This window comes from Arvicola amphibius, chromosome 15 (assembly GCF_903992535.2).
Source record: "Arvicola amphibius chromosome 15, mArvAmp1.2, whole genome shotgun sequence".
In the NCBI taxonomy this organism is placed as follows: Eukaryota; Metazoa; Chordata; class Mammalia; order Rodentia; family Cricetidae; genus Arvicola; species Arvicola amphibius.
In genome coordinates, this window is record NC_052061.1 from 10854094 (window position 1) to 10881309 (window position 27216).

Sequence of the window (27216 nt, forward strand, 5' to 3'; positions counted from 1 at the left end):
TCTAACAAAAGACACAGAAACCGTTTTTTTTTTTTTTTTTAAAAAAAAAAAAAGCAAAGGAACGATTAACAGACAATTACTGATTGCCTCTACTGGTTGCACCTGAAGGGCAAGGTATCAATAACATGCAGCTTCTTAATCTGGATGTAGACGTATGAAACGTACTATTTTGTAGGTATGGCACATTTCCCAATTTGCAACTGTGTAAGTAGGTACTATGACAGGAGCAAGCAAGTTTAGCTCAGTCTGTCACCTCAGCCCCGTTGGCTTTAGCATCTGCATGAGTCACGCAGACAGCTGGTATCACAGTTGGCATTGCCAGCCTGAGGTTCCCCAACAACTGTTATCCCCAGCTGAGCAAAACTACAGAGCGCTTTCACATCTTATGACACAAAGGGAAGTGTGCACTCCCTGGAAAGAGACAGGCCTGGACTCAATTTCTAGTTAGCCCTTCGCAAACAGGGAATTTGTTCTTCGTTCTCAACATACACACCCTCCGTCGCTGGGAGGATGTACCAGGGCTTAAGTGGTCCGCTAGAAAGAAGGCTGGTCCTGTGCCCGGTGCACACCCTCTCTCTGCACCTGCTCGGGAAACAGGGCATTCTGCTTTATTCCACAACGCGTTTTCCCTTCTCAACCTTCAACCAATGAGAGCCACCTCTCTAAAGAAATGAAGGGGTTAATGCTAGACACATGTTAGCTGGAAATACCGTGCCACCTACACTGAGTCAGAAATTGAGCTACGGAGGGAAAGAAAGCCAGGGATCCCGGAATGGCAGCGCTGAAGGGAACTAAGGAAAAGTGGATGCTAATCTTTAACTTCAGGCTGTGGGACACTTTTTGTCACCTCCACATCCTCAGATCTGCTCTTCCCTGTTCTTTCCACTGTCGCATCCCTCAGCCAACTCCCTCGTCCTCAGTGTTGGCTTTTGGGGTCCACTTAGTCCTTCCTTCCTTTCTTTTGACACAGGATCTAACCATGTAGACTTAGCTGGCCTGAAACTCACCGAGGGCTGGGATCCAAGGTGGCTGGCCCCACTTACTTCTTTCTTGGGATGGAGTCTTTGTTCACTGAAATCCTGCCTTTCTCCTGTTTAGTAGGTTAAAGGTCCCTCCGTCCTGCTGCATTTCATAGATTTAGGTAAGACCATGCACTCCTTTTTGTTTCTTCCTGGGTATCTATAAGCATCCACGGATCGCTTCTTTGGCCTGTAAGTTTTCCCATTTTCTTTCCTTGGACAATCTCGACACTTTTGGTATTCCTGCTCCCATCTCCTCTGGGGCCTAAGCATCTGGTGGTGTTCTTTAAACCCTTCAGAGACTCTCTCCCTGGTTACACCACTGAGCACTAGGTCAAATATGGTAACTTCTACATGAACTGATTCTGTCCCCACAACCGGTCACAGGAGGCACCAAGGAAGGACAAGAAATAGGTGCTTTTGAATGCCAACGAAAGGCACACTGGGGGCATGCCTTCAGGCCCTGTGCGCCGTAGTGAGAAGGCCCAGGTCATGTGTGTTCTGTGAAGATTCAGCCACCATGAGCGGCTTGAAAGCGACACTGGAAACAGAGACACTCACTTCATCCACCTCAGCCTTTGCTTAGCCAAACTCACCTGAAGTCCAGTTCGCCCATCCTCGCACTGAAATGTAGTCCTAATAACTTAACAGGTACTGACCAAACACCTATCACATGCAAAGCTCTCAGCGCAGCCAGCTCTAACACAGCCTGGCATGCGGTAAGCCTCATAGATTCCAGCTGAATGAATGGGTCGAGGCCAGAGTCCACCACTGACCTCTCCTACACTACTGCAGACTTCTCGAAACTGTGGAGTATTTCTATTTTCCATGCTTCCCAGGCAGCCTGAAGACCACCCTTTACAGGATAATAGACGTTTCCGAAATACTCAGTGATACTTTGCTGCCCTTGTGGTCTCTGTTGAATCATTGCATTTCAGGGGCAGTTCTCTCCAATCCTAATGCAATTTCATATCTAAAATAAACCCTAGGTGCGCATTTAAACTATACTGGCACACAGAGACCTATACTATTAAATTCAGATTTAGCATAATGCAGAATTATTCTCCAGTGAGCTGTTGCTTTGAAGCACATAGCAAATAAAAGTCTACAAGTACAGAGAGCCACTCAGCAGAAATGACAGCAGCCAGGGACAACATTAAAGGGCTTCCCAGCCACATCTCTAATTGATGCATGAGTTAACTCAGTGAGCTCGCCCCAAATCCCTGCGCACCCCTGAGGTTAAGAGTGTCCTGCGGATGAGGAGACTGTTATGGGAGAAATGAAGGGTAGAGGCTAAGGCTGGGGCGGAGTGAAAGGTCCCAGCACTGCAAACAAGAAGAAGAAAAAAGGGAAAAAGTGGGAGGAGTAGCTGGAGGGCTTCTATACGGAACCATCCAGCCACATAGAACTGCTCCTGAACTTGCAATCATTCTGGCTGCTGAGTCCAAGCCCTGCACTGCCATGCTACAGCTGCCCCCACCGAAACTGACTTGCTGGCACAACCAAGAGCGACTTTGACCCTCCTGGCCAACTCTGCATGGGAAATCCCACCAATCATGCTATTTCGTGGGCTTGAATGAACAAGAGCAACGGTCTTGGTGACTGAGCAGCGTGCTCCTGCGGGTTCTGCTGGCACAGGCCACGGCTTACCCTCTGCGATGACGTGAAGATTGGCAGCCTGATCTCGTCACATTCGTACTGACTCAGGAATCCCCTCTCCCTTGCCAGCTCCAGCACGGCTTCTACATGGTTGTAGAGTTCCCTGACAATGGCTGGCCGGTGACTCTGCAGGTCTCTGGTTGGATGAAGGGAGTGAGTGTCCCAGCTGTCATGCAGTTCAAGGGTGTGACTGTTGGCCTGGGCCTCCTGGATAGCTTCAAGAAGCTTCTGACAGGCCCAATCACCCTTGTTCCAGACTGTGTCCAGTAGGCGCCTGGCAGAATGGGAGAGAGGTTGGCCAGGGAGACAGAGGCCCTCATAGTCCTCCCAGGACAGCACATCCCAGGACAGCAACCAGTCCAAGATGCTCTCGAAGCCCTCCAAGGACCCCGAGACCAACAGTGCCACCAGCTGGCTCCTCCGTGCCTGGAAGTCTTCCTGTGAGCACATGTCCCAGCCTATAAGAGAGCAGGGAAGGTCAGAGGTCAGGGAATGACTTCTCTAGAAGCCAGGCTATATACACAGCAACCTACCCCAAGTCCAAGTGGGCCACGGGTGTACTTGGGCATTCTCCAGTCTTAAGTTCCCCCAAAGTGCAGTCCCAGGATATCATGAAACTAGCTGCAGGTCCCATGAGTTTAAAGCAGCCAGACATGGGAGCCCTTGACTCCCATAACCATACTTGCTCTCTCAACCTTAGTAGGTTTCACAATGCAGAGCTGGCAGGAGAAGTAGCCCCCTGCGTATCAGCTCCCTTCTACGCAGGCCACACTCAGTCCTACAGCTTTGGAAGCACTGGATCCGTCATGTGCATCCTAAGGGCCTTACCGAAATATTTCATTTCCCACTCTCAGCTTCTAGAAAGCGGGGGCTGTGGCCAGCCCTATCTACAGAGAGAGAAACTGAGGCACGCAGGCAAGGGATTTTGTAGTATTTGTCATAGCTGGGAAAGACAGGACTGGGACTGGAACCCAAGCAATGGGTCTCTTGCTGAGGTAAACCTTTTTCTCTTACCTTTGGTATCATCACAGGTCCCCAGCCCTGCCGTCTGCACATAAACCATTACAGCTCCATGGTAGAGCTGGAGCTGGCTGCAAAGATGCCAAGTCAGGTGAAACGGGGTGTCTGGTGAAATGGGGTAGCTTGAAGCCTACCCCGACAGCAACACACACACATGCAAACACACACACACACACACACACACACACGCACGCACGCACCTCTAAGGCCCTTGCTCCCTGCTGTGCACTCAGCAGCACACACTGCTTGCTGCCTTGCTATTGCTCTTCTGAGGAGCTGGTACTGAGTTCAGCCTCCAGTCCCAAGCACTGGGGCTCCGCGAGGAAGGGACCACCAGGATCTCCGAGCACATAGATCGCTGAGCCGCAGAGAAAAAAATCAGAAAGCTTCAGTGGGCCAGTTTGTCATTGCCAATGTCCAAGATAAGGGCTGGGGCAGTGCCCAGAGAGAAGACGAAAGCGAAAGTGTACAGAAGCGGAGGAAGAGGAACGAAGGCTTCCTTTCGCAATCCGGGACACTCTAAGACGCTCCTGGAGTGCAGAAGGGGCAGCTGGAAATGGTCTGGGGAGTCCTGGCCTTTCCTGTTACTGATTATCTCCCCTCTATGGCAGGCTCCCACTGCAGGCTAGATCTCCCTCATTCTGACGCCCTGAAGCTTTGCCGGGCACTGTGCTGACAGAAGCCCTGGGGATGCTGACTCTAAGCGCACCCAGGGAAGCCTGGGGCGGGAATGTTCTGGGTCTATCTTCAATTTCTAACTCAGCACCACATTACTAACGTGCTGGCCAGACTGGGAAAGTGAGATAGGGAAGCTACCTGAGCATCTGGCAGCTTAGGAGAAAAGGTATCCCTACTATGGAGGCTACCGTAAGCCAGGAGCTGAGAGTTCTCACTGGCCAAGCAGGTCGCCTGTGCCCTGTTCTCAGTCCAAGCAGAGGAGCCAAGAACAGGGAGAGGGGAACAACAGCAAGGGGCAGCGTGAGCGGCGACTAAGTCGTGGGGTGCTTCTCAACTGTGCAGACCAGGCAAAGTTGGGGCACCAGCTACCCTGCCAGCTCTGCTCAGGTCCTGAGGCCCAAAGTGCAGCCGGGAAGTCTGGAGGGTCGTGAGTGCTAAGAGGGGATGCCTGGCTCACTTTACCCACAGGATACTGGGCAGAGCACATGAGTCAAAAGCCCAGAGACATTGCACAGGCAGTCCCCAATCCAGCCGACCCACCCTAGGGGAAATCCCAGAAGCTGAGCAGGAAGCCTGAGCTGGCGGGGCAGTACCCAGAACTTGCTGGTTCTTGGCAGTCCTGGCACACAGCCTGGGACATCTATACTGGATTTCACTCAAAGACCCTGGGGATGCGAGATGCCTCCAACAAATGTGCTTGCCCAGAGAGAAACAACTGGGAGAGAGCAGAAGCTCTCTCCAGATATGCCAAGAGCCAGCCGGATGCCCGAACCATACACACCCAGACTATGACATCAACCGTTTGGACACAGGCAGGGTGAGGCAGGAAAGCCTGTGGCTTGGTGCTCTGCCTCCCACCTGCAGTGGGAAAGTCCCATCTTGCCAGTCTCCTGCAGACCACAAAGCAAGGCATAGCCCTGAAGACCAATTCTGCCAATCCCCTGCCTCTGAGTGGGCCATCTTCCCATCTACTCTTAAGCAGTTGGAAAAGATCCAAACCCGGGTTTGATACTGTACTCCTGACCAGCTATTTATCTTTATCTTCGTTGGTTTATCTTGTTCTCAGCTAAGATTGGGAGAGAAAAGCAAAAGGGTCATTGCTCTTTTCACCACTTTACAAAAGCTGGTCCTAGAATCCCGTTCCTGCCCCTTCCTACCCGGTCAGACTCACCCTCTCCAGGTTAAACACGCTGCTCTGTCTGCCCTGCCTTGTCTTCGCTATCCAGTGAGTGCCACCTCAGAATCACTCTTAGGCTCTGAAAGATGGAACCGGGACAAAGGGGGCACCTCCTCACTGAAACAGAGGGTCCAGGGTATCCACGAAGGCCTCTCTCATCCCGACCCCCCCACCCTCCTGCCACATACACATGCCTAGCACCTCCTTCCTTCCCAGGATCATGGGGAGCCTGGTTTTCCTGAAGTTCTTTGAGGACTGAGCTCTCGTTGAAACGCCCCAAGCCTTTGCAGATAGGAGAGGAAGGGAGGTACCCAGAGGAGTGCAGAATACAGCTTCTGAGCTGTCCAGATTTGGCTGTACTAACATCACCCTTCCTCGCCCTCTGAGCCGCTCCCCAGGAGACCAGTTCCCATCATAGAACCGACTAATTTGTCCTTTATTTCTGGCCTCCCTAGTGTGAGCCTGAGCGGCCATCCCTAAGTCCTGCCTTTCTCCTTCTCCCCCTCCCGCACCCACAACCGAGGAGAATTCAAACCCTGACTTCCCTTCCTGTCAATGGCATTTGCTCTACCTGTTTACTCTCCTCCTGGGAGCACTTTTTTCAAGGCCGTGAGGGATTTCTCTGATCTTCCTCCCCGGGTACTGGTACGAGCTGCTCTTTCTATCCATTCTACCGCCAAGACCAGCACCCCCTCCCCAGATCTGAATCGCTGCCACTTCTCTGAGTCACTCTCTACCTGCATAGGGCCACCTCCCCACAGGCTTGATTCCCAACTGTGTGCTGGTGATGCCTGAAAGTCACTGCCAGCTCGGGACACTATTCAACATCACGTGGAGCCTACCAGCATCTCCAGACAAAAGCCATCACAGGGCCTGCCTGTAACAGCTCCTCGCTCAAGTGAAAGTGGCCACACACTCCAGAGTCATCCTTGACTCTGCCACAGACTATCCACCCAACCTTCCGCAGACCCCACATCTGAAAGCCACAGATTCTCCACCTCTCTCTATACCATGATGCAAGCCCTAAAGCCCCCTCGTGGTTCCCTCATCTTCCGTGACCTCCCGGTAGGCCAATCTCAGCCTCACAACTAGATGAACCTGCCAGACCCTAAGTCAGAGCAGAGGCCTTATCTGTTCACAGCCCAGCCCACCAGTGGCTCTCACCATAGTCAAAGCAAAAGCCAAAAGCCTTTATAGCAACCTCAAGCCCAATAAAAAGACCTCAACTCCTGCCCTCTTCCTGCTAGCCCCCAACTGCTCCTTCCTTCCCACCCTGCTCTAGCCTCTGGCCTGCTTCTCTCACTCTCAGAACAGGAGAGCCTGCTCCGGTCTGCCATGCATATGTTTTTTGCTCACAGGGCACTCTGTCCCACAGATAGTCACATGACTTGCCACTCGCTTCCTTAAGACTTTGTTCAGTGGTCACTGCCTCTGAGGGGTCTATCTAGGCTATATGAAACTGTGCTCCCCAAGCCGTGTCCCAGCTTCCCCCCCCCCAGTCCTTCCTGTCATCTTAGTATAACCCTCTGCTGGAGCTCCTCGCTAGACCCTGTGCTTGCCCAGTGCGTAGACGGGGTTTGGATGAATGAGAATCTGCGGTATTTCACACAGCTTGGGGAGGTAGCTGTGGAACCAGAGAATATCCATTGCAAGGCGCTGACTTTAACTAAATGGGCATAGAAGCCACCTTGCTGGTAGTAAGAACCTGTTTACTGGGCCACACCGAGTGCTGACCTGGGTGAGAGGGGCAAGATGGAGCCAGTGCCGATGTGGCGCTGCTCGTGGAGGCCAACTGACAAGGAATGGCCAAGAGAGCAAGGGCTCCAGTAGCCTCACAACAGACTGACCAGAAGAGAGGCAACTGAGCTGCCACTGGTCTTTCCACCAAGAGGGCAGAGGGGGCTGATAGGCCAGCTTTTCCCCTACAGAACATCAGCCCTCTGGGAGATCATATCCTGCAGAAAAGCTAACAATCCTGCTCCAAAGCCAGGACCCTGCAGGCTCTGAGAGAGGCACAGAAATCAGAGCTTTAGCCAGCTACCGACCTACCCCGAGGCTTGGGAGCTAGCTTGTCCAGACATAGACGGCACCAATGGCTTGAGAAGCAAAGGAGAGGACCAAGCCTGAAGGCTGAGTCCTGGGCTGGCATTGGGCAGGAATTGAGTTTGACCCCAGCTCCCACCTTCACAAATGAGTAGGACAAGCAGGAGACAATGGCAAGGACCACGGAGCAGCAGCTGGGGTTAGGCTGGGGTTAGGCTGGGGTTAGAGTATCTCTGAAGACTAAAGACAGAGAAACTGAGGCACACAGAGAAGGGACCACTGGGCCAGGAATAGCTCCTGCTGTGACCCAAAGCAAGATTTCCTCCTTCTGTGTGAGGTCCTCACCTGCAAGTTTTCCCCCCACTGTCCCAGTCACCTCCAAATCGCAGCCTCCCCTCAGACTTCAAAGGATCTTGGGGGATTCGATGTGCTTCCCATATCCTAGACCTCTTCATCCCCAGTGACCACAGTCTGCCCCTCGAGACACCTTCTACAGCCTATCTACTCTGCTGATACTTCCAGGGGAAATAGAGTGCCTTCCAGAAGCGCAGCCAGGCCAGCTCCAGAGGCAGTAACCAGCGTTCCGAGGATGGGACGTTAGGCGCTCGTGGTCTCCACCACACCGAGTGCAGTCGCCCGGAGGCCTCAGTCTGCCCCAGAAAACCCTCCTTTCCACACACCCACCCACCCCTGAGCACCCGCAGACCACAGAACCAGCAGGCAAGCACTCACCGCCAGCTGCAGCGCGGGGTTCCTCCGCCAGGGAGGCTCCAGAACTCCCTCAGAGATCTCGCCCCGCCCGTCGCCCCTCCCACTTAGCTGGAGACCCCGCCCACTCTGGCGAATTCCGAAGGGCGGCCACACCCTCCTGATTTCCATCCAGGGATCGGTGAGACCAGTACCACGGAAGAAGAGGCCTGCCTGCGGTGCTGTGAGTCCTGCCCTTTTGTGGCCCGCTTTCTGGGCCACCCTCCAATCAGGAGGGAACCATAGAGTCCCGGGAACAAGAGCTAGGAAAGCCTTCGCTGCCAGCAGGAACCGATGCCCCCTGCCAGGAGTTGTAAACCCTTAGCCACAGTCTTAAAGGCTGCATTCCCAGATGACTGTGCTGGTGGAGACTTGTTAGGACATTTAAAGTTACTCTTTCCACCTTGGCTGTCGGTCCCAGGCAAGCTGAGGAGAGAAGTCACAGGGTGCATCCCACACAGCCCCGGAGCCTGGGCTCTACCACCATCCCAATCAGCATTCAATAGCACTGTGATGTTTCTATTGCATTCATTCGATTTTGTAACTTCTTATTCTTAATGTTATTTTTTAAACGCTTGAATGTGAAGCCTCAAAAATAAATAAAGAGAATAATTGACATTGACACAGGAGATTTGTGTATAAAATGAGGACATGATGCACCAAGGAACGGTTGAGGTATGGTTTTTGTCGATAGGAGGAAGAGTACAACCAGAGGCCTCTGGAAGAGTTCAGAGCAGGGAAAGAAAGTAGTAGTTTGAACATGGCCAGCAGATGGGACCTGGGTCATTGGGGGGTGAGAGTGGGGTGGAGCAAGAGAGGAAGAGAAAGAGACAATCAAGAGAGAAGGAACCAAGAGAGGAAGACAAAAGAGGATGAGCCAAGAGAGTACATGGCCTAAATGGCAGGGTTACACAGGAATGAGAAGTTGGGGGAGGGAAGCCCATGAGCTGGAGAAGTTTAGGGTAGAGGGTGGGGTGAGGAGCCCTACAGGTACTGAGTGAGCCTGGAGGCCAGCATGGTCTCTGATAGGTAGGACAGATAGCCAGCCATTTGTCTGGAGTTTCTTTTGAACCTGACAGTGTGTGCTGTCCTGTACTCACAGTAGCTCCCTTACCCCACTCCCCACCCCCTCAGAGTATTGTTCCTGTCTCTAACTTCTGCATGAAGAAAGTAAAACACAGGGCAGTTCACTGACCCGTCCACACAGTGACAGCGCCCTCAGGATGTGTCCCAGGAAGGCTCACTGGCCTCTCCACACAGTGACAGCGCCCTCAGAATATGTCCCAGGCCTCAAGCACCAAAGACTGTGCACTAACCACTACCTTGCACTGCTTCCAGATTAGTGCCTGGCAGGTGGTCCCCTGCCAGCTGAGGTGGCATCTGCTTCATTGAAAGAGGTGGCCGTCACTAGGGAGAGGTCCCAATGATGTTCTATGCTGTCTATGGGGCATTCACCTTGAACTCATGGAAGCCTGTGCAGGCAGCAATAGCAAACTTCTTAGAATGGAGAATGGTTGTGGGTTTTTTTTATTTAAAATGCTTACATTTATTCATTTACTTATTGTCTGTATTTTATATGTGGGTGCACATATGTGTGGCACATGAGTGGAGATCACAGCACACCTTGCAGGAGTCCAGTTCTCCCGCTTCACCATGTGGGTCCCTGAGGACCAAACTCAGGTTGTCAGACTTGGCAGCAAGCACTTCTAGCCACCGAGCCATTGCGTCCGCCTCACCTTTTCTTACATTGTTTGGAGATGGTGTGCAGTCTAGCCTGAGTGGACCAGATGGCGGCTAAAGCTGAGGATGAGTTTGAAGACCCGACCCTCCATCTTCCACCTCTGCATTGGCTTTCCTGAGCTGTCGCCCATGCTGGAGTGGGCTTTGGTGATGCAGCTGTCTGTGGGCCATTTCTGCTGCTATAAGCAACCCCAAAAATTTACTGGTTCGTTAAATTGAATTTTGGTGGTATCCTTACTTTCGTCTGTCATTGATTCTCTGAGTAAGGAGTGTAGCATAAGTTCTAATTGGTCTTAATAATAAAAACTTGGAGTCAGTAATCAGGGGGTGAAAGCTGAAGGATCAGGGAAGCAGAGTGGCCAGACACCAGAGAGTTCTTACCTCTATTAATGCTCAGACCAAAGGGACGATCCTGCCCTCAGATGCCTCCTCAGACTGCATCTTCAGACTGCATTGAGCTCCTGTCTCCTCCCGCCTTATATTCCTCTCTCTGCCCAGCCATATCACTCCTGTCTCCATCTCCCTAGTGCTGGGATTAAAGGCGTGAGATTCCAAGTGCTGGGATCACCTTTGTGTGAGCTCTGTTTCCCTTTTAGACTGGATTAATTTTTTGTAGCCCAGGGTAGCCTTGAACTAACAGGGATTCATCTGTCCCCGAGTCCTGGGATTAAAGGTGTATGCCACCACGGTCTGACCTCTAGTGGCTTAGCTCTGCACTCTGATCTTCAGGTAGGCTTTATTTGTTAAAACAAAAATATCACTACACAGGAGATGTTTGTTCACATCTCCCCCAAAATAGCATCACACGATGAGAATCACCATGGCTACCTGAGCCCAGATCTTTGTCACTCGCCTAGGTTAGGCAGGCATTGCGGACCATTCTCTGTATTGCCAGCAGCATTTCCTCCGTGGAGCAGCCCTAGTGAGTCTCCTTCAGAAAGTCAAATCATGTTGATTTTCAAATGAGGGTGCTTATTGCACTAAAGTAACGGCCGACGTGTTCCGTGTCTCATAACCAGTCTTTGACGGCTGATGTTGGGCGTCAACTCAACTGAACTACAATCATCCAGAAAACGGACCAAGCACAGTTCTGGGGGGTCTTTGACGGAGTTTACAGAGAAGCTCGGGGAATAGAGTGGGAAAGACCCGCCCTAAATATGGGCAGTATCACCTACTAGGAAGAACCATAGCAGCCAGATGATCATTGGAGATGGGTCCTTCGTGGTTTCTTGCTCTGGCTTGAACTCTTAAGGTAAAGAAACAGAGATTCCCAGAGGTTAATGGCTTCCTACGGTGGGCTAACTACCCACAGCAGGTGCCACTGGTCAAGACCCTACCCTTCTTTGCCCCTTTAACAGGGCCTTACCTGTCCTTCAGTGGCCACAGCCTATAGTCCCCCATGGGAGTCTCCTTGTGCTCTAAGCTGTGAGGAGCAGCTGTGCGCATGTCATTCACCATCAGCTTAGCTGGCTTTCTATCCCGGATCATGTTCCCTGCATGTCCTCCTCTCCTACCCGACTGAGGGTTCTGGAGGATCAAAGCTCCCAGTGGTCATTGCTGACCTCTGCCTTTGGTACAGGCATGACCCAAGCTTCGTGTTGAGCGGCTTATTGAAAGATGGACAAGTTCAGCCAGGCACATGCCACTGAGCTGCCTCAAACCTGGAGGGCCCAGTATGTCTGGGTGTCCTGGGCCTCTGTCCTCACTCCATTCCTACCTCAGAATGAGAGCCAGAATCCTGATAGCATCCCACCTCCCGGCCTAAGCCATCCCTGAGCTCATCAGTGAACTGGGAAGGTTTTGCTGAGCAGATGTGACCTGGCCTGAATGTCTGAATTCTCCTCAGTTTTACACAGTGAAATCCTAACCCCTGAGGGCTTGGGAGGTCAGACCCTCAGGGATGGATTAGTGCCCCTATGAAGCAGACCCAGGGATCCCATGATGGGAAGATAGCCATGGAGTACAGCCATCTGCCATGGGCCCTCGGCAGTCACCCAATCTGCAGGAGCCCTGACCTTAGACTCCCCAGCCTCTAGAACCATAAGAAATAAACTTAAAGCCGGGCGGCGGTGGCGCACGCCTTTAATCCCAGCACTCGGGAGGCAGAGGCAGGCAGATCTCTGTGAGTTCGAGACCAGCCTGGTCTACAAGAGCTAGTTCCAGGACAGGCTCCAAAGCTACAGAGAAACCCTGTCTCGAAAAACCAAAAAAAAAAAGAAAGAAAAAAAAAAGAAAGAAACTTAAATAAGCCAGATGGTCTGTGGTATTTTGTTATAGCAACAGGGATTGGTATGGGAAGTCCTTCCGTATATGTGTTGCTTTTATTGGTTAATGAATAAAGCCGTTTCGGCCAGTGGCTTAGCAGAATAGAACAAGGCAGGAATTCCAAGCAGATAGAGGAGGAAAGAAGGCAGAGTCAATGAGAAGCCATGTAGACACTATGGGAGACAGACGCCTCTGCGGAAACCTGCCAAAACTTTGCCGGTAAGCCACCACCTCGTGGTGATGCACAGATTAATGGAGATGGGTTAGTTTAGAATATGAGGGCTAGCTAGAAATACACTTAAGCTATTGGCTTAACAGTATTAACAGTATTATTATTATTAATATTAACAGTATTGCAAATAATATAGTTTCTGGGTGATTCGGGTCTGAGGGCCAGGAACGAACAGCCTCCACCTACAAGGGTTAGCCTAAGAACATCAGACACCAAATAAAAGTCAGCTCTCCCACCCACATTTCCCCACTGACTCCTTGAGGAGAGCCTCTTTCTTCATTGTCCCATAATGCTTCTGAACCAGCTCTGTTTACAAATGCCATTTTGGCAAAGTAAATATTCCACCACCCAACAGAGTGTTTGATTTAAAATAGTTCCTTGCCAGGCATGATAGTGCACACTTTTAATCCTAGCCCTTGGGAGGCAGAGGCAGACAGATGTCTGTAAGTTCAAGGGCAGCCTGGTCTACAGAGCAAGTTCCAGGACAGTCAAGACTACATAGTGAGACCCTGTTTCAAAAACCAAAAAAAAAAAAAAAAAAAAGGAAAAAAGAATAGTTCCTCAGCCTCTACCTTGCACAACTTGCCTCAGGAGGTAGTGTCCCTGTATCTGTGTGGCCTAGAAAAACAGCCAACCACCCAGATCTCAGACCACTTCTGCCTGCCCCCAAGCATGCACCATGTCCTCATCACATAACAGGCCCAATGAGGACAGCTCCATTGTCTCCTCTCCACAGTAAACCCTGACACAGATCAGAAGCCTGACCGTCCTGAGGTTGAGGGGAGACTAGGAGGCTCAGCACAGCGACGGGCAAGTCTGCAGTGCAGAAATGAGGCCAGCACCCTCGTCCTTCCCACTGTGTCTCAACGCAGCCACAAAATCAGTCAGCAGCACACTTGGTCTGTGGCCCTAATTTGGAGTCCTTCAGAAATAACAATCTTTGAAATCGTCAAAAAGGCTCATCGTGCATGCACAGCTGCAAAAACATGAGAGCGACATTACCAGGTTTGGGGTCACTTGCAAAACACCTTGCCAGCTCAGATTTCTTTGCAGACCTGGAGAGATCCTCCCCGGGGATCATTCCTTTTAATTTCTCAAAAGGAAGTTTCAGTATTGTAGTCTCGAGTGTGCTCGACCTTTGGAGTGGTGGTGAGCAGCAATTTATTTATTCATTTTCTATTTTTGAGGCATTGGGGAGAGTGCCTGCACATAAGAAGGACTGGCTTAATCTCCTTGGCATTCAGAGAGGCGAGATGGTTGACCCCGAGCTGGAGCCACAGCCCAGTTCCTTTCCCACATTTCCTCACCATTCGTTGGCTTGTTCATGAGCCCTGTCACACAGCAGTGACCCACTGAGCAGCCGGTAAGTACAGCGCTGTGCTGAGTGCCGGCTGGGGGCAGCCCGCCAACATGGGCACAGCTCCTTGATGGTGTGGTGTTTGAGACAATAAGTCAACAGCTATGCCAACAGTGGGAGATGGCAGGAGGTCAAGAGCAGGCTGCCCACAGAAGCGACAGGAAGACAGACGGGAACCTACAAGCCGGGGGAAGGAAAAGCCCACATGGAAAGAACCTAAAGAAGGGTATTTCCAGAAAGGAAACTCCTGGATAGGTGAGTCTTTGCACCTCCACCATGCTCCAGCATGGCTGTGCTAAGGGCAGCAAGGAATGCTGGGAACACAGCAGTGCTGCTGGAAAGGGAGGAGAGAGAATTGGGTCTGGATTGGTTCTGAATGTGGTGGAACATTACCAAAAGGTCAAAGCAGGGGAGACACCCTCTGACTTTGGCATCTGACTCCTAGATGCCAGAATCTTCTCTTCTTGAGTCCATAGTGCTCCCTTCCCCTCATCTGGCCCTGGTATTGCCACAAGGAATGCCCGCTGTTCTGTCCTGGTCCACCACGATTGTCTCTGTTACAGACTGAATATGTCTCAGACTTCAGTATTAAAATTCTAACACCTAATCTGATGGCCCTGAGAAGTGGAGCCTTAGGAGGCGACCATGTCATGGGGTGAAAACCTTCTGGGACTATGTCTCTTAAAAAGGAGACCCCTGAGAACTCTCTAGCCCTCTGCTGAATATGGGTGGTCATAACAAAAAAGATAGCCATCCACAAACAGGCTCTCACCAAACACTGAATCTGCCATTGCCAGGATCTTGAACTTCCCAGGCCCCAGCGCTGTAGGACACAAACATTTGTTGGTTAAACTACATGGCATAGGGCCTTCTGTTAGAGCAGTCTAAGTAGACAAGACATAACCCTTGTTTGTCTCTCCCCTCCCACATCAGGCTCTGGGCTGCAGGGAACAATCAACACCCAGCAGGTGACAAAGTCTTCTGGTCACACTGGCCCAGTTGTGTTCCTCCAACAGAACCTCCATGTCCGGTGGTTTCCAAAAATGGGCCCCGGCCCCAAAAGAGGAAGCAGAGACTGTTGCACTAGTCCCCTGTGGCTGCTTAACTCTGTGGTGAGCTCATAGGGTGTGGAGAAGGATGCGGAGCCTGCTGAGGCATCTCACAGATTTCAAGCCTGGGCAGAGATTGGGCAAGAAACTGGACAGCTGCATGGTGGGAAGAGGAGGGGCAGAGTAACACCGCCTCTCTGCAACCCCATGTCTCCTTGCCACACTGGGCCTTCTTCCAGGCAATGTGAGGCAGAGGCAAATGAGATATGGCCCTTGCCGCCAGGACAAGCAAACCAAAGACACAACATGCACAGTAGTTCTCTCCAGCCCATGCCAGGAACACATTCTAACGGATATGGGTGTTCTTGCTATGATGGTGATGACAGTGGAGAGAGACAGGATGGGGTGACGCTTCCACAAGCAAACCGACTGGTAAAGAGGTGCAGTAAGAGCCTCCAGAAGAAAGGCAAACAGAAGATTCCAGCATGGCATCGATTGCCAGCCCTCACACACTCAGCACGACACCATCGAGTGCTCAGCACATCCTGACTCATCTGAAGCTTCCTGAGAGCCTATGGGGCTGAAGCAGATGCAAATAAGGGAGAAACCTCCGTGACTGTGGAAAGCAAGATTGATCTAGTCGAGCACGGCTGACGATGTCTATTTATCACACAATCCATTAAGTGCAAATGTGAGCCTCAGGAGGGAGAGGGTATTAAGAAGTGTGTGTACCCAAAGGAACATGAACGGTCTCTCTCCAGCCATTAAAGTAATTCAATAAAAGACAGACAATGGACTTAGAGAGGAGACAGGTGGGAAACATGCCCACGAAAAGATGTCCTCCATAATTAATCTTTGGGAGACACAGTGTAAGCTATGAGGTGACACCACAGACCACACTGTAGTATGGCTACAAGAAGTACTAACTGTGTCAAGGACAGAGAAGGTGCAGCCTGGCTCATTAGCAGCTGGGAAGACGCAAGATTACTACCCCTGGCAGTGGCCTGGCCCAGTCCAGTCGGAGACCCTCTTCAAAGAACAGCAGAGTCCCCTGGACAGTCACATAGGCTTGTTTAAACGCCTAAGAATGGAACTAACGCAGCAATTATGGTGACACTCTAGAAACAGTGAAAATGGGCATCACAGCTCCAGAAAGGAAAAGTAAAGACATGCTCAAATAAGGTGACAATGGAGCAATAGGAAAATATAAAACTCAGGAACACACCACACACACACACACACATACCATTTTACTCCTACACATGCAAACACTGAAGGAAAGAAACAAGACACCAAAGTACTCAAGCAGTGCACATAGATCCATGCATATAAAATTCAAAGGGAAGTAAAATGAGACTCGAGTCACGGACCTACTCCTAGGGTCAAGTTTATGAAGACAGAGGGACAGAAGGGCCACAGCCACTTGTGCCCAGGAGAGAAGATCATGGCTAGAATGACACCAGAGGCATTTTGGGGCTAGACAAAAAGGTTCTAAGTTTTGTCCTTCTCTAGCCTCTTGCTCCTAAGGCCACACACACTGTGGTCATAAGTGACATCCCTGTGCTAAGGTCTGTCTTCCCTGGAACTTTCTGTCAACTAATCATGGACATAGTTTAACTCCAAATGGGAGCACGGAGGCCACTGTATGCCATTGCATGTCAGGCGCTGGCTCTGCATTCTACCAACCCAGTGTTCCAGATCTCAGTCCTCGGGTCTGTCAATACAACATGAGGGTCCCCGTTATGCCTAGCTCATAGCTAGGACAGTAACTACTAAAAGGATGTGTCTCCAAATCCTTGTGTTAGACTGTGAACCCCAACACCATGGGTTTGGGAGGTGGGCCTACTGAGGGTGACTTCATGAGGGCAGTCTTCATAAAAGGTTCATGCTATAACAGTGAAATTGGGCCATATAAGGTAGGCTCCCTCTTGCCTGTCCTTCTGCCACGTCATGTCACGGGTAGCAGGAGAGCCCCACCAGACACTGCCACTGTGCTCTTCCATGTCCCAGATCCAGAACTATGAGCTACATAAAACGTTTGTGTGTAATTTTTCCAGTCTGTGGTCTTTAGTCACTGCCATGGAAAAGAACCAAGATGAAGGATTGTGGGGACGGACGCGCCACACGCCAGGGATGGTTCAGGTGTCTGGAGGCTGCTAGGAGGTGAGGTCAGACTGCACTACTGTGGGTGGCCTGTCTGAGGTACTGCAAACACACATCTATGGGGTTCCGTGAACAACTTTCAGCAGCCAATAAGCTGGGGCCTCTGAAGCAGATCGCTCAGCCTATTTCCTGTTTTCAAACAGAGAACTCAGTGGAGCAGCAGATACTCAACCGTCTCGTCTCGTCGGACCTTAGTCTCCTTGGGCCTTAGAACAGAGATCGGAGAGGGGCATGTGACTCTTCCGGAACCCTGGACCCACAGAGCCTGAAGATCCCAGGTCAGTCAGTGTTTGACCCCAAGCTCAGCTGGCTTCTGCCCACTGAGACTCTGACCTCATTGAGAGATCCTCTGGGAACTTGCTGGGACAGAAAGGGAGGGATGGAGGCTGGTGAGAGCCTCTACCAGTAGGGCTTTCCTTAGAAACTGGGGGCAAACTGGGCATACCCTCTCCAACCTCTACTCCTGGTTCCTTTTGAAATGCCAGGCACCATTCCTGTTCTGGGGAACAGGTCTAGACTTGTGTTTCTCAAAGACTGGAACTAATAACCCTGAAACAGAGTACAGAATCCAGAGCCCACTCCAAGACTGTCTGGGTGTTGTGAGGTTGACAGTCTGCCTTTTTTGTAGAGCCCTGAGCACTTCCTCTCCCCGACCCCAATGGGGATTCTGATGCACACCCATGTTTGAGAGCTCTTCCCTTCTTGCAAAGGGCTTCACAAGGAGGCACCAGGGGTTCCATGGCGCTAATCCTTCCCTGGCAGGGCAGGTGGGGATGCCTCAGACGACACTCCAAGGAAGACCTGGGAAACCTGACCAAGAAAGAAAGGGGCTTAAAACAAAACTCAACTGCCACTCCTGGCATTTCCTTCCTTCTTCTCTTTAAACGGGTGCTTCTCAATTCTTCTTTCTTGCGGGGGGAATAGCGAGGGCTTTTAGTACATTCTATTAGATGCCTGTCCCTTCTGCAACCCCCAAGAAAGGTAGCCTGTGTACCCCGGGAGGACTGAAGAGGCAGGAGCCATAAAAGTGGGGAGCAAGACATGCAGAAGATGGGAAGAATGATTGTCGTGCACAGGAGCTGGGGTGGGGAGGGAGGCACATTTCTGAGGCCTTCCAAGGCTTCAAATCAAGAAAACAGATCTGGAAAGACCTGGACCACTAAGGCCAGCTGCACACACCCGCCCCCATTCACTGACCTCTAAGGCCAGCTGCACATGCCCCCATTCACTTCACAGACAAAATGATAGAGAAAAGCACAGAGTGGCCACAGAAAACACTAAGTCCCCATTAGATAAGTCAGGTGTGGTGACACACACCTGCAATCCCAGCACTTGGGGGGCAGAGGCAGGAAGATTATGAATTCCAGGCAGTCTGGGCTAAATAGTGTGGCACTGTCTCCAAAAACTTTCATTAAAAATGACAGCATGTGGATCACAACCTGTGGGTCACAGATTCTGCATATCAGATGTTTACTTTATGATTAGTAACAGTAGAAAATTACAGTTAAGAAGTAGCATTGAAATAGTTTTATGGCTGGGGTCCTCACAATATGAGAAACTATATTAAGGGGTCACAGCATTAGGAAGGTTGAGAACCACTGACTTAGCAGAACAAGAGGGACCCATCCCATCACCATGTCCTAACAGTGGGACAAGGCTTGTTTTTCCTTCCCAGAGGGAAATGGGAAAACGGAAAACAGAAGGTGGTGAATAACTTGCCCCAGGGCCTTAGTCAGTCAGGATGGAGGCCATCTCCTGACTCCTACATAGGGCTGAGAGTTTGGCAAGGCACACAGTCTATTTAGTACACAGCATTTACAGCCCTGGGTCAGTTAGGCCCCTGCTCTGTGCCTCAGTTTGCCCACCTATAAATGTCAGGCCTGATGGAGGGTCCTTGAAGGCACTTATTAGATCACTGCTTAGAAAACAGCTCAGGGTTCCTTCCATGTCCTATCAAGAATAGTCCCCTGAGGCATAGACTCATGCCCAGCTAGCCTCCCATAGGCCAGGCCAAAAGTCCTGGAGAGGTGATGACATCATTACACCCTGCCTTGAATTCCTGTACTATGGTGGTTAATCTTGCCAACTTAACTGGATTTACCATACCCTGGGAGCCAAGAGAAGTTCTCCTCTAGGTGTGTCTGTGGGGTGTTTCCACGGATGACTAAGTGAGGGGGAAGGACCCTGAATGTGGGTAGTACTATCCCAAAGACTAGGAGGAAAAGGGGGAAGTGTGGTTCAGTGAGATGGCTTAGCAGGTAAAGGTGTTTGTTGCTAAGACTGATGACCTGAACTCAAGCCCCATGACCCCTGTGGTAGAAGGAGAGAACCCACTCTTGCAAGTGTCATATGACCTCCATACTCTTCATGTGCATGTGTGAGCACACACGCCTATGTACTCACATGCATGCCCATGTACACACAGGTACACACATACATACATGTTTTAAAAAGAAGTGGGAAAAGCCTCTATCAATGTAGGCATAGTCTCCTTCTTTCCCTTCTTCTCCCCTTCCTCCCTCCTCTCTGCTTCCTGGCCACCCTGAGGTGAGCGGCTGTGCTCTGTCCATGCCCTCCCCGCTATGATGAGGTGAAATCTGAAACTGAGCGTAAGAAGCCCTTCCTCCGTCAGCTGTTCATCTCAGGCATTGTCAGTGATGAGAAGAAAATCTACATGTGCCTAAAAGGGTGCCCAGCCATCTGTGCATCTGAGAGGAGGCTTTTATGTCTCTTCTAATTTGCAGCTATCTGTCAAAGGTGTACAACTTCTAGAGCTGTTTCATTACTATTGCTCACGCACCTAACGCACATCAGATCCTAGTAACAGAAAGGACTGTGCTGTCCTTGGTATGTGAAGGATGCTGAGTCCAATCTCTATGGGGTAGGCCTAGCTTGACCCTCACCCCAGCCTGTGAAGGTGGGTTCTGATACTGTACCCATTTTATAAGACACCGGGGCACAGAGCAGCTAGGTGGCTTGTAGTGATGAGACGAGCAGGCCTACTTTTCATCCCGCCCGGCTCCCGCACGGCTAGCTTAGCCCCGGAAATAACAACACACAAACTGTATTCATTTAAACACTGCTGGGCCCATTAGCTCTAGCCTCTTACTGGCTAACTCTCACATTTTGCTTTAACCCATAGTTAGTATTCTGTGTAGCACCACGAGGTGGTGGCTTACCGGGAAAGATTCAGCATGTCTGACCTGGTGGCTGGCTCCATGGCGTCTGGCCCAGAGGCATGGTGACTGCCTGAGGCATCTGCCTGACTCTACTTTCTTTCTCCCACAATTCTATTCTGTCTACTCTGCCTACCTAACTTTCTGTCCTATCAAAGGGCCAAGGCAGTTTCTTTATTAACCAATGAAAGTAATGACCCTCTTCCATCAGTGGCTGACAGCTGCCAATCATCCATCCACATCTGCACACGCTGGACACTAGAAGCCTGCTGGCCTGCTGTCTGCCCCTCCTGTCCACTTCCGTAAGAGCAAAGATCATGTCGTCAGCCGACTTGGGCTACCGTCCCAGCCCACACCTCAGCGTTTGCTGTCAGGCAGCCGTGCATCTCAGAGCCTCGGCACAAAATGAAAATATAAACAGTCCCTATAGAGGAGGGAAGTGAGATTGGGACCGTGAAGACAAATTCACAGTGTGTCAGTGCAGGCAGTTCCATCTGGCTCCTTCGTACACTCACCAACCACAAGACCTTGGGTTAGACCTGTTTCCGTATCTGTAATTAGGCAGGAGCAGCAAAGTTTTGTGGGTGTTGTATTAAAAAGGAAGGGTGAGCCAGGCAGTGGTGGTGCACACCTTTAATCCCTACACTCAGGAGGCAAGAGGCAGGTGGATCTCTGTGAGCTGTAGGCTAGCCTGGGCTATGCAGAGAAACCCTGTCTCAAAAAAAGAAAAAAAGGGAAGTCTGAAGAGCCAGTTGAGATGAACTAGGCATACTGAATATTTGCTTTAAAGTAGATACATGGGGTGCACTGTGATATAACACTGGGTGGTGAGACATTTATCTAGACTAGCCAGCATCTTTCTCCCAGGTAATTTCCAAAGTTATTGCTGTCACTTGACACGACTCCATGTGGAATCCAAAACAGCTGTACACTCCATGGATCACAACCCCAGCTCAGGGTCTGCCTGTCCATCAGAAGGGAAGGCTAGCTTTGATCTGGCTGGGTGGGCAGCAGAGGACCAAGCACAGTGATCATTGGTATTCCTCCATGCCTGCCAGCACAGATCACAGCCAGAATCCCAAGCACCCCAGGATCTTTCAGGAGCCCCAACACGAGTTGGCTCTCACTACTCTCTTTTACATCTCTAGAAGCCTTGGAGCATGGCAAGTCTGGAGCATCCTGGGAGCCCTGGCTGGACGGGACCCATACACCAGTGCACACCAAGAGCCAGGCAAGACGTACTGCCCTCAGGCCCAGACCTCCCATGTTCAGGACCAGAAGAACACTTAGGTAAACTTGAGATCTTGGGGTTCAGTGCTGGGGGGGGCAGAAGTTAGTTCAAAGACATCTGAAGCTCTTCAGTGACTGCACCAAGAAGCTGGGTAACTGTCTTAACTGGGGTCACCCCTGAGAAGCCCCAAGACAAGGATTTGGTGCAGGCTCTCCTTATGTGGGAGATGATCCTTGGAGGCAGAACAGGGACTGGAAACAGGAGCAGCATCCTGCATAGGGGGTGGATGATCCCATGACTGGGGTGGGTGCCTGGGACTCAGTCTGGATGGGGGGTTCATGGAACGGTGTAAAGAACACAACAAAGTTGTGCATCCAAGGGACAAAGAAGTCAGTGATTGTCCACCATCCCTTCCTGCAAATGCTGGCCTGAGCATGTTGCTGTGGTCCTAGAGAGGCCCCAGGGTCCTGAGCTGAGAGGCTTTCCAGAACAGTGGCTGCCAATGGGTCCTAGCCTGGCACTGACGATACCTGCAATAGTGCCATCTCCTGGACCAATCTCTCTTTACACCCATTCAAGATGGATCTGCAGAAGCCTGACCTGTGTCGTGCTTGGAAAGTAAAACTGATCGCCCTCCTAGCCTTCAAGCTCAGTCTCCATTAGTGAAAAATAATTAGAAAACGCCACCAAGAGGCTACTGGAACAAAAGAGGAGGCACTTACTCCAGTATGGAGGGGGGGGAGTGACATGTGAGTCACGTGACACAAACAAGCTAAGGATTTCCCAGCCTGAACCTCTTGCAATAACTGCATAATTATTTATGCAATAGTGTTGGAAGAAACTACACAGACTCTAAGAAGGGTGTGTGGTTCGAGTGAGGCTTAAGAAACACTGTCAAAAGCTGGACGGTGGTGGCGCACACCTTTAATCCCAGCACTTGGGAGGCAAAGGCAGGCAGATTGCTGTGAGTTGGAGCCTAGCCTGGTCTACAGAGTTCCAGGATAGTCAGGGTTACACAGAAAAATCCTGTCTCAAAACAACAATAAAAAAATACAAAACACTACTGGGGTCCAGGCAAGGAAACAGGAGGACTGGTTTCAAAGCAGAGAGTGGCAGGTGTACCCTAAAAAAGTGTTAGTCTAGTAAGTCCCTCCCCGCGACCACTCCACTCATGTGCACTCATGGGCTCCGTGGCTCCCTGGAGTCGATGCTGGAGGGAGTACGGAAGCAAACATGGACACGTCCCTGTTTACCAGAGCACGTGGTTACAGAATAGTCCATCAGCAGGCTGGAAGTGGGTGATGCAATTCTCCCACAGTGCACTTCCTTACAAGAAGCAGTCGAGTGCTGCATTATCTGAGGTCAACCCACGACATGATTGACAGGGGCCTGGCTGATGCCCCAGCAGTGAGGGTGAGAGGAAGCATAGGCCCTTCCAGAATGCTGACAGCCCAAGCCAAGCGGACCCAGTCATCTTCCCCCAGCCCCAGCCTAGAGGGCACTGCCTACTGCAGACTCCTTAACGGCACTGTGCTTCCAGAAACTCAGGACGGTCCTAGCTCCAACTCCAGCATGACCACCAGGGAGCTACAGGAACACTGGCAGAAGGAGAAGAGCCGCTGGCGACACGTCAAGCTGCTCTTTGAGATCGCTTCAGCCCGCATCGAGGAGAGGAGAGTCTCCAAGTTTGTGGTAAGCAGAGCGTAGATGTGAGGAAGCCCCTGTCAGTCACCTCCCGCATGCTCTGGGGGAGGTCTTGGGAGACTTCGACTTTCCAGCTAGGACGTGACACACTAACTCGTGGTCTTCCGGAGAAATGGAGGTTTCATGGCTCCGCATGCAGGAAAGATTAGAGATGTGTGATCACGCTCCTGATCCTGTGATGCCAGGTGTCAGCTATCTGTAGCCCCTCTTCCACTGATTCTGTGCTACCATCCAAACTATGTGCTTGGTTTTTATTCAAAGGGCTTTAAAAAAAAACTACGTTTCAGTAAAAGATTGGTTTCCCACGACACTAAGAAAAACCAATTACATAAGCAAACACAAAAGAAAGCTGAACTCTTATTAAATTCTAGCTGCTGGTCGTGGTTGTGGGAAGCGCCCTGCTGGGAGCTGCCATCTTTGTGAGACTGGGAGAGCAGCATGTTCTAGAAGATAGAAGAGTCACCCCAACCTCAGTAATTCCCACCTCACTGGGAGCAGGCGCCCCGTCCCTCCTCCTCACTGGGTCCAGCACAGTTACAATAGCCACCAGTGCGTGCTGAGCACGGCTCTCCCTCATATCAATGAGTTCTCTCACTGATTTAACCCTATTCCTATCCTCGAGTTAGCAAAGGGGAAGCTCACAGAGGTTAAATTACCAAAGACTAATGTGGCTAAATGTGTTATACCGGAAACATATGCCCAGGTGGTCCACACAAGCCCTCCCAATTCCAGCCCACGCCTCCCAATTCAGAACTTGAAGCCCTCATTTTTATGATACAATGCCAAGAGACCCCAGGTCCACAACCAAGTTCCTGCGCTCTTTTTCTTCCAAGATGCTTCTAAGCACTGTTATTCTAGGGCCAACATTTGCCATGCAACCTTTACTGATAGCGAATACAGCATGGGGGGGTGGATGCGTCTCCAAGTGTGTTATATGCATACATAAAATGGCAGAGGGCCCGCCAGATGGCTCAGCCAGGAACAGCACTTGCTGCCCAGCTTGACCACCCAGAAAGACAAGGCGGAAGGTGAGAACCAATTCCCACAAGTTGTACACACACACACACACACACACACACACGCACATGCACACGCACACAGCGTGTGTACTCGGAGTGTTCCAAAGCTAAACCTCTCCGTACGTGTACACACACACACTGGGTGATTTAGGGGTGTCCCAATGCACATAGCATGTGCATTCGGAGTGTCCCGGGGCTACACACACACACACACACACACACACACTGCATGCATTAGGGGTGTCCCGAGACCACACACACACACACACACACACACACACACACACACACACACACACACACATTGCGTGCATTGGGGGTGTCCCGAGCCTAGCCTGTCCTTTCTGCCTGCAGATGTATCAGGTCGTGGTCGTCCAGACCGGGAGCTTCGACAGCGACATGGCGGTGGTGGAGCGGCGCTACTCGGACTTCGAGAGGCTGCAGAAGGCCCTCCTGAAACGCTTCGGGCCGGAGCTGGAGGACGTGGCCTTCCCGCGGAAGCGCCTGACGGGGAACCTGTCGGCCGAGACCATCTGCGAGCGCCGCCTGGAGCTGTGCGACTACCTGCGGCTGCTGTACGCCGTGCGCGCCGTGCGCCGCTCGCGTGAGTTCGCCGACTTCCTGACGCGGCCCGAGCTGCGCGAGGCCTTCGGCTGCCTGCGCGCCGGCCAGTACGCACGCGCGCTCGACCTGCTGGGCCGCGTGCTGCCTCTGCAGGAGAAGCTGACGGCGCACTGCCCGACCGCCGCCGTGCCTGCGCTCTGCGCCACGCTTGTGTGCCTGCGCGACCTGGAGCGGCCAGCCGAGGCCTTCGCGGTGGGCGAGCGCGCGCTGCAGCGCCTGCGGGCGCGCGAGAGCCACCGCTACTACGCGCCGCTGCTGGACGCCATGGTGCGCTTGGCCTATGCGTTGGGCAAGGACTTCGCGTCGCTGCAGGGCAGGCTGGATGACAGCCAGCTCCGGAGTCCCACGCACAGGGGCTTCACCCTGAAGGAGCTCACCGTGCGAGAGTATCTGTCCTGAGCCGGCCTGGCTGGTGCCCTGGCATCCAGACTGCGGACAAAGACTATCGCTGGCGGGCTGCTTGGGGCCATCGCGGGGAGGTTTTGCTGGGCAACTTTAGACAAGAACCTCTTTACTATGTCTGCTAAACAGAGGGGCTCCTGCGACCCCTGGAAGAGTCATCTTGTGCCCCTTGGGTGCAAGGTTCTCCGAACACTGAGCCCATAAGCTTAGCTGTCAAAACTTTGCAAGTACTTGTGGGCCTTACCATCTGGGAATGGGATGAACTTGCCTTCCACAGAGAATGAGTTCAAGGCCAGCCTAGGCAATTTGGTGACACTGTCTCAAAATACAGAGTTCTGAGGATGTAGTTCAATAGCCGAATGCTTGCCGAACATATGTGACGCCTTCATTTCAATCCCCAATACTACAATAAAAGAAAAAGAAGCACTCGTTTTTTTGTAAACAGCCAGGGAAGAAGTTTGCGGGTTTGTCATGCACTAACATGCAATGCACATCGTCAGAGCTGCTCCGTCTTGCTGCCCCACATCTTCCCTCTGCACCCATCACCCCAGCAACGGTTGCAAGGCTTTCTGCCCACTAGTTCAAAGTCCTAGCTCCTCCCATAAGTGTCTCCCACTCAGTGAAGCAGAAGCCCATCTACTGCTCCTCAGGGGAAACCTGGCCTCCAGCCCACCCCCAGAGTGAAGACTGTAGGATTCTCTGAAGGGTAAAAGGATGTTGGAGAGTCAGGTGTGGTAGTGGAAGGAGGGAGGCTGAGGCAGGAGAACCACAAGTTTAAGACTAACCTAGGCTTTAAAAAAAAAAATGAATCTCAAAAGCAAAAGAAAGAGGAGGAAGGAAGGAAAGAAGGGAGAAAGGACGAAAGAAAAAATAAAAAATATTGGCCCATGGGCTGGAGAGATGGCTCAGCGGTTAAGAGCATTGCCTGCTCTTCCAAAGGTCCTGAGTTCAATTCCCAGCAACCACATGGTGGCTCACAACCATCCGTAATGAGGTCTGCTGCCCTCTTCTGGCGTGCAGACATACACACAGACAGAATATTGTATACATAATAAATAAATATTTTAAAAAAAATATTGGCCCAGAAAGCTCCATGAGCCCAAGGCACTGTGGCACTGGTGGTGTTTGTAAATGAAGACGACAGTAGGGATGTCCAGTCACATTGCCCAGGGTGGATTTTTACCCAGAAGGCAGCTGTGCCTTCATCTGCTTTTTGGGGGTTTGTACACATAGAGGGAAGGAAATGGGATGAGAAAAGGGATGGGATTTGGGGAAGCAAAGGAATCCTTAACAGCTCCCCATCTGAGGAGTCAGTGCCCATGAAACCTCTCTGATAGGTTAGAGTGCTCTTGATGAAACCTAATATCGGGAAAAGACAACCTCGGATCTCATGGGACTAATGATCTGAGCTGATGGAACAGTCTGGCTTGAAGCCTTAACTAGCTGCTGCATTCAGAGTGAATGAGCCAAGAGACCAAGGCACCACACTGGTGTAGGAAGAGTTAGTTCTTCCAAGATAGGCATTCACGAAACTGCACCCAAATCTTGTTCAACATCGATGCCTTATGGTAACTACCATAATGGGCCCATGAAGGCCTTTAGAATGAAGCAGAGAGAGAGTCTTCCTTCCACGCAGTTTTTTCCAGGAAGACACTGCAAGTGGAAATACTGGGCTTCTTGAAAAGCTGCTCTTAGGGGAAATCAAAGTACTCAGTGGCAAAATAAAAGCTGTGTCTATTTGTACTGGTGATTCTGTAAGCTATTTCTTCAAGTCTAAAATGTACTCAATAAAATACAACAGAGAAAACAGCACCCTATATACAGAACCAAACAGGAAATTCTAGGGAAAAAATAGCTGAGTAACCAAAGAACTGGATTCTCATTGTAAAGCTCAACCAATGTTGAGCTAAA

At 51.1% G+C, this 27216-nt stretch overlaps 2 protein-coding genes across 4 annotated transcripts in view; one reads left to right on the top strand and one right to left on the bottom strand.

The window, feature by feature from the left end:
- The window catches only part of Nod2 (nucleotide binding oligomerization domain containing 2), a 43565-nt gene extending 35220 nt beyond the window's left edge, over window positions 1-8345 (bottom strand). For 2 of the 3 annotated variants that reach the window (XR_005283335.1, XM_038312883.1), the window contains exons 1-3: window positions 3899-3992; window positions 3693-3769; window positions 2670-3136 (exon numbers count right to left, since the gene is read on the bottom strand). Coding sequence is in view for 1 of the 3 variants with exons in the window: in XM_038312883.1 (XP_038168811.1) it covers window positions 2670-3136; window positions 3693-3741 (516 nt within the window). In the remaining 2 variants the exon portion in view is untranslated. Of the gene's footprint in view, window positions 1-2669; window positions 3137-3692; window positions 3770-3898; window positions 3993-8328 lie in introns of those variants that run through there. The other variant, XR_005283336.1, reaches the window with a different exon arrangement.
- A 7241-nt stretch (window positions 8346-15586) lies between these two features.
- Snx20 (sorting nexin 20) lies at window positions 15587-25731 on the top strand. The gene is made up of 6 exons (XM_038313088.1): window positions 15587-15677; window positions 17044-17188; window positions 17293-17427; window positions 21474-21615; window positions 23097-23248; window positions 24634-25731. Exons 4-6 carry the CDS (start codon window positions 21486-21488, stop codon window positions 25300-25302), a joined length of 951 nt encoding a protein of 316 aa, XP_038169016.1. The 5' UTR covers window positions 15587-15677; window positions 17044-17188; window positions 17293-17427; window positions 21474-21485; the 3' UTR covers window positions 25303-25731.
- The last annotated feature ends 1485 nt before the right edge of the window (window positions 25732-27216 follow it).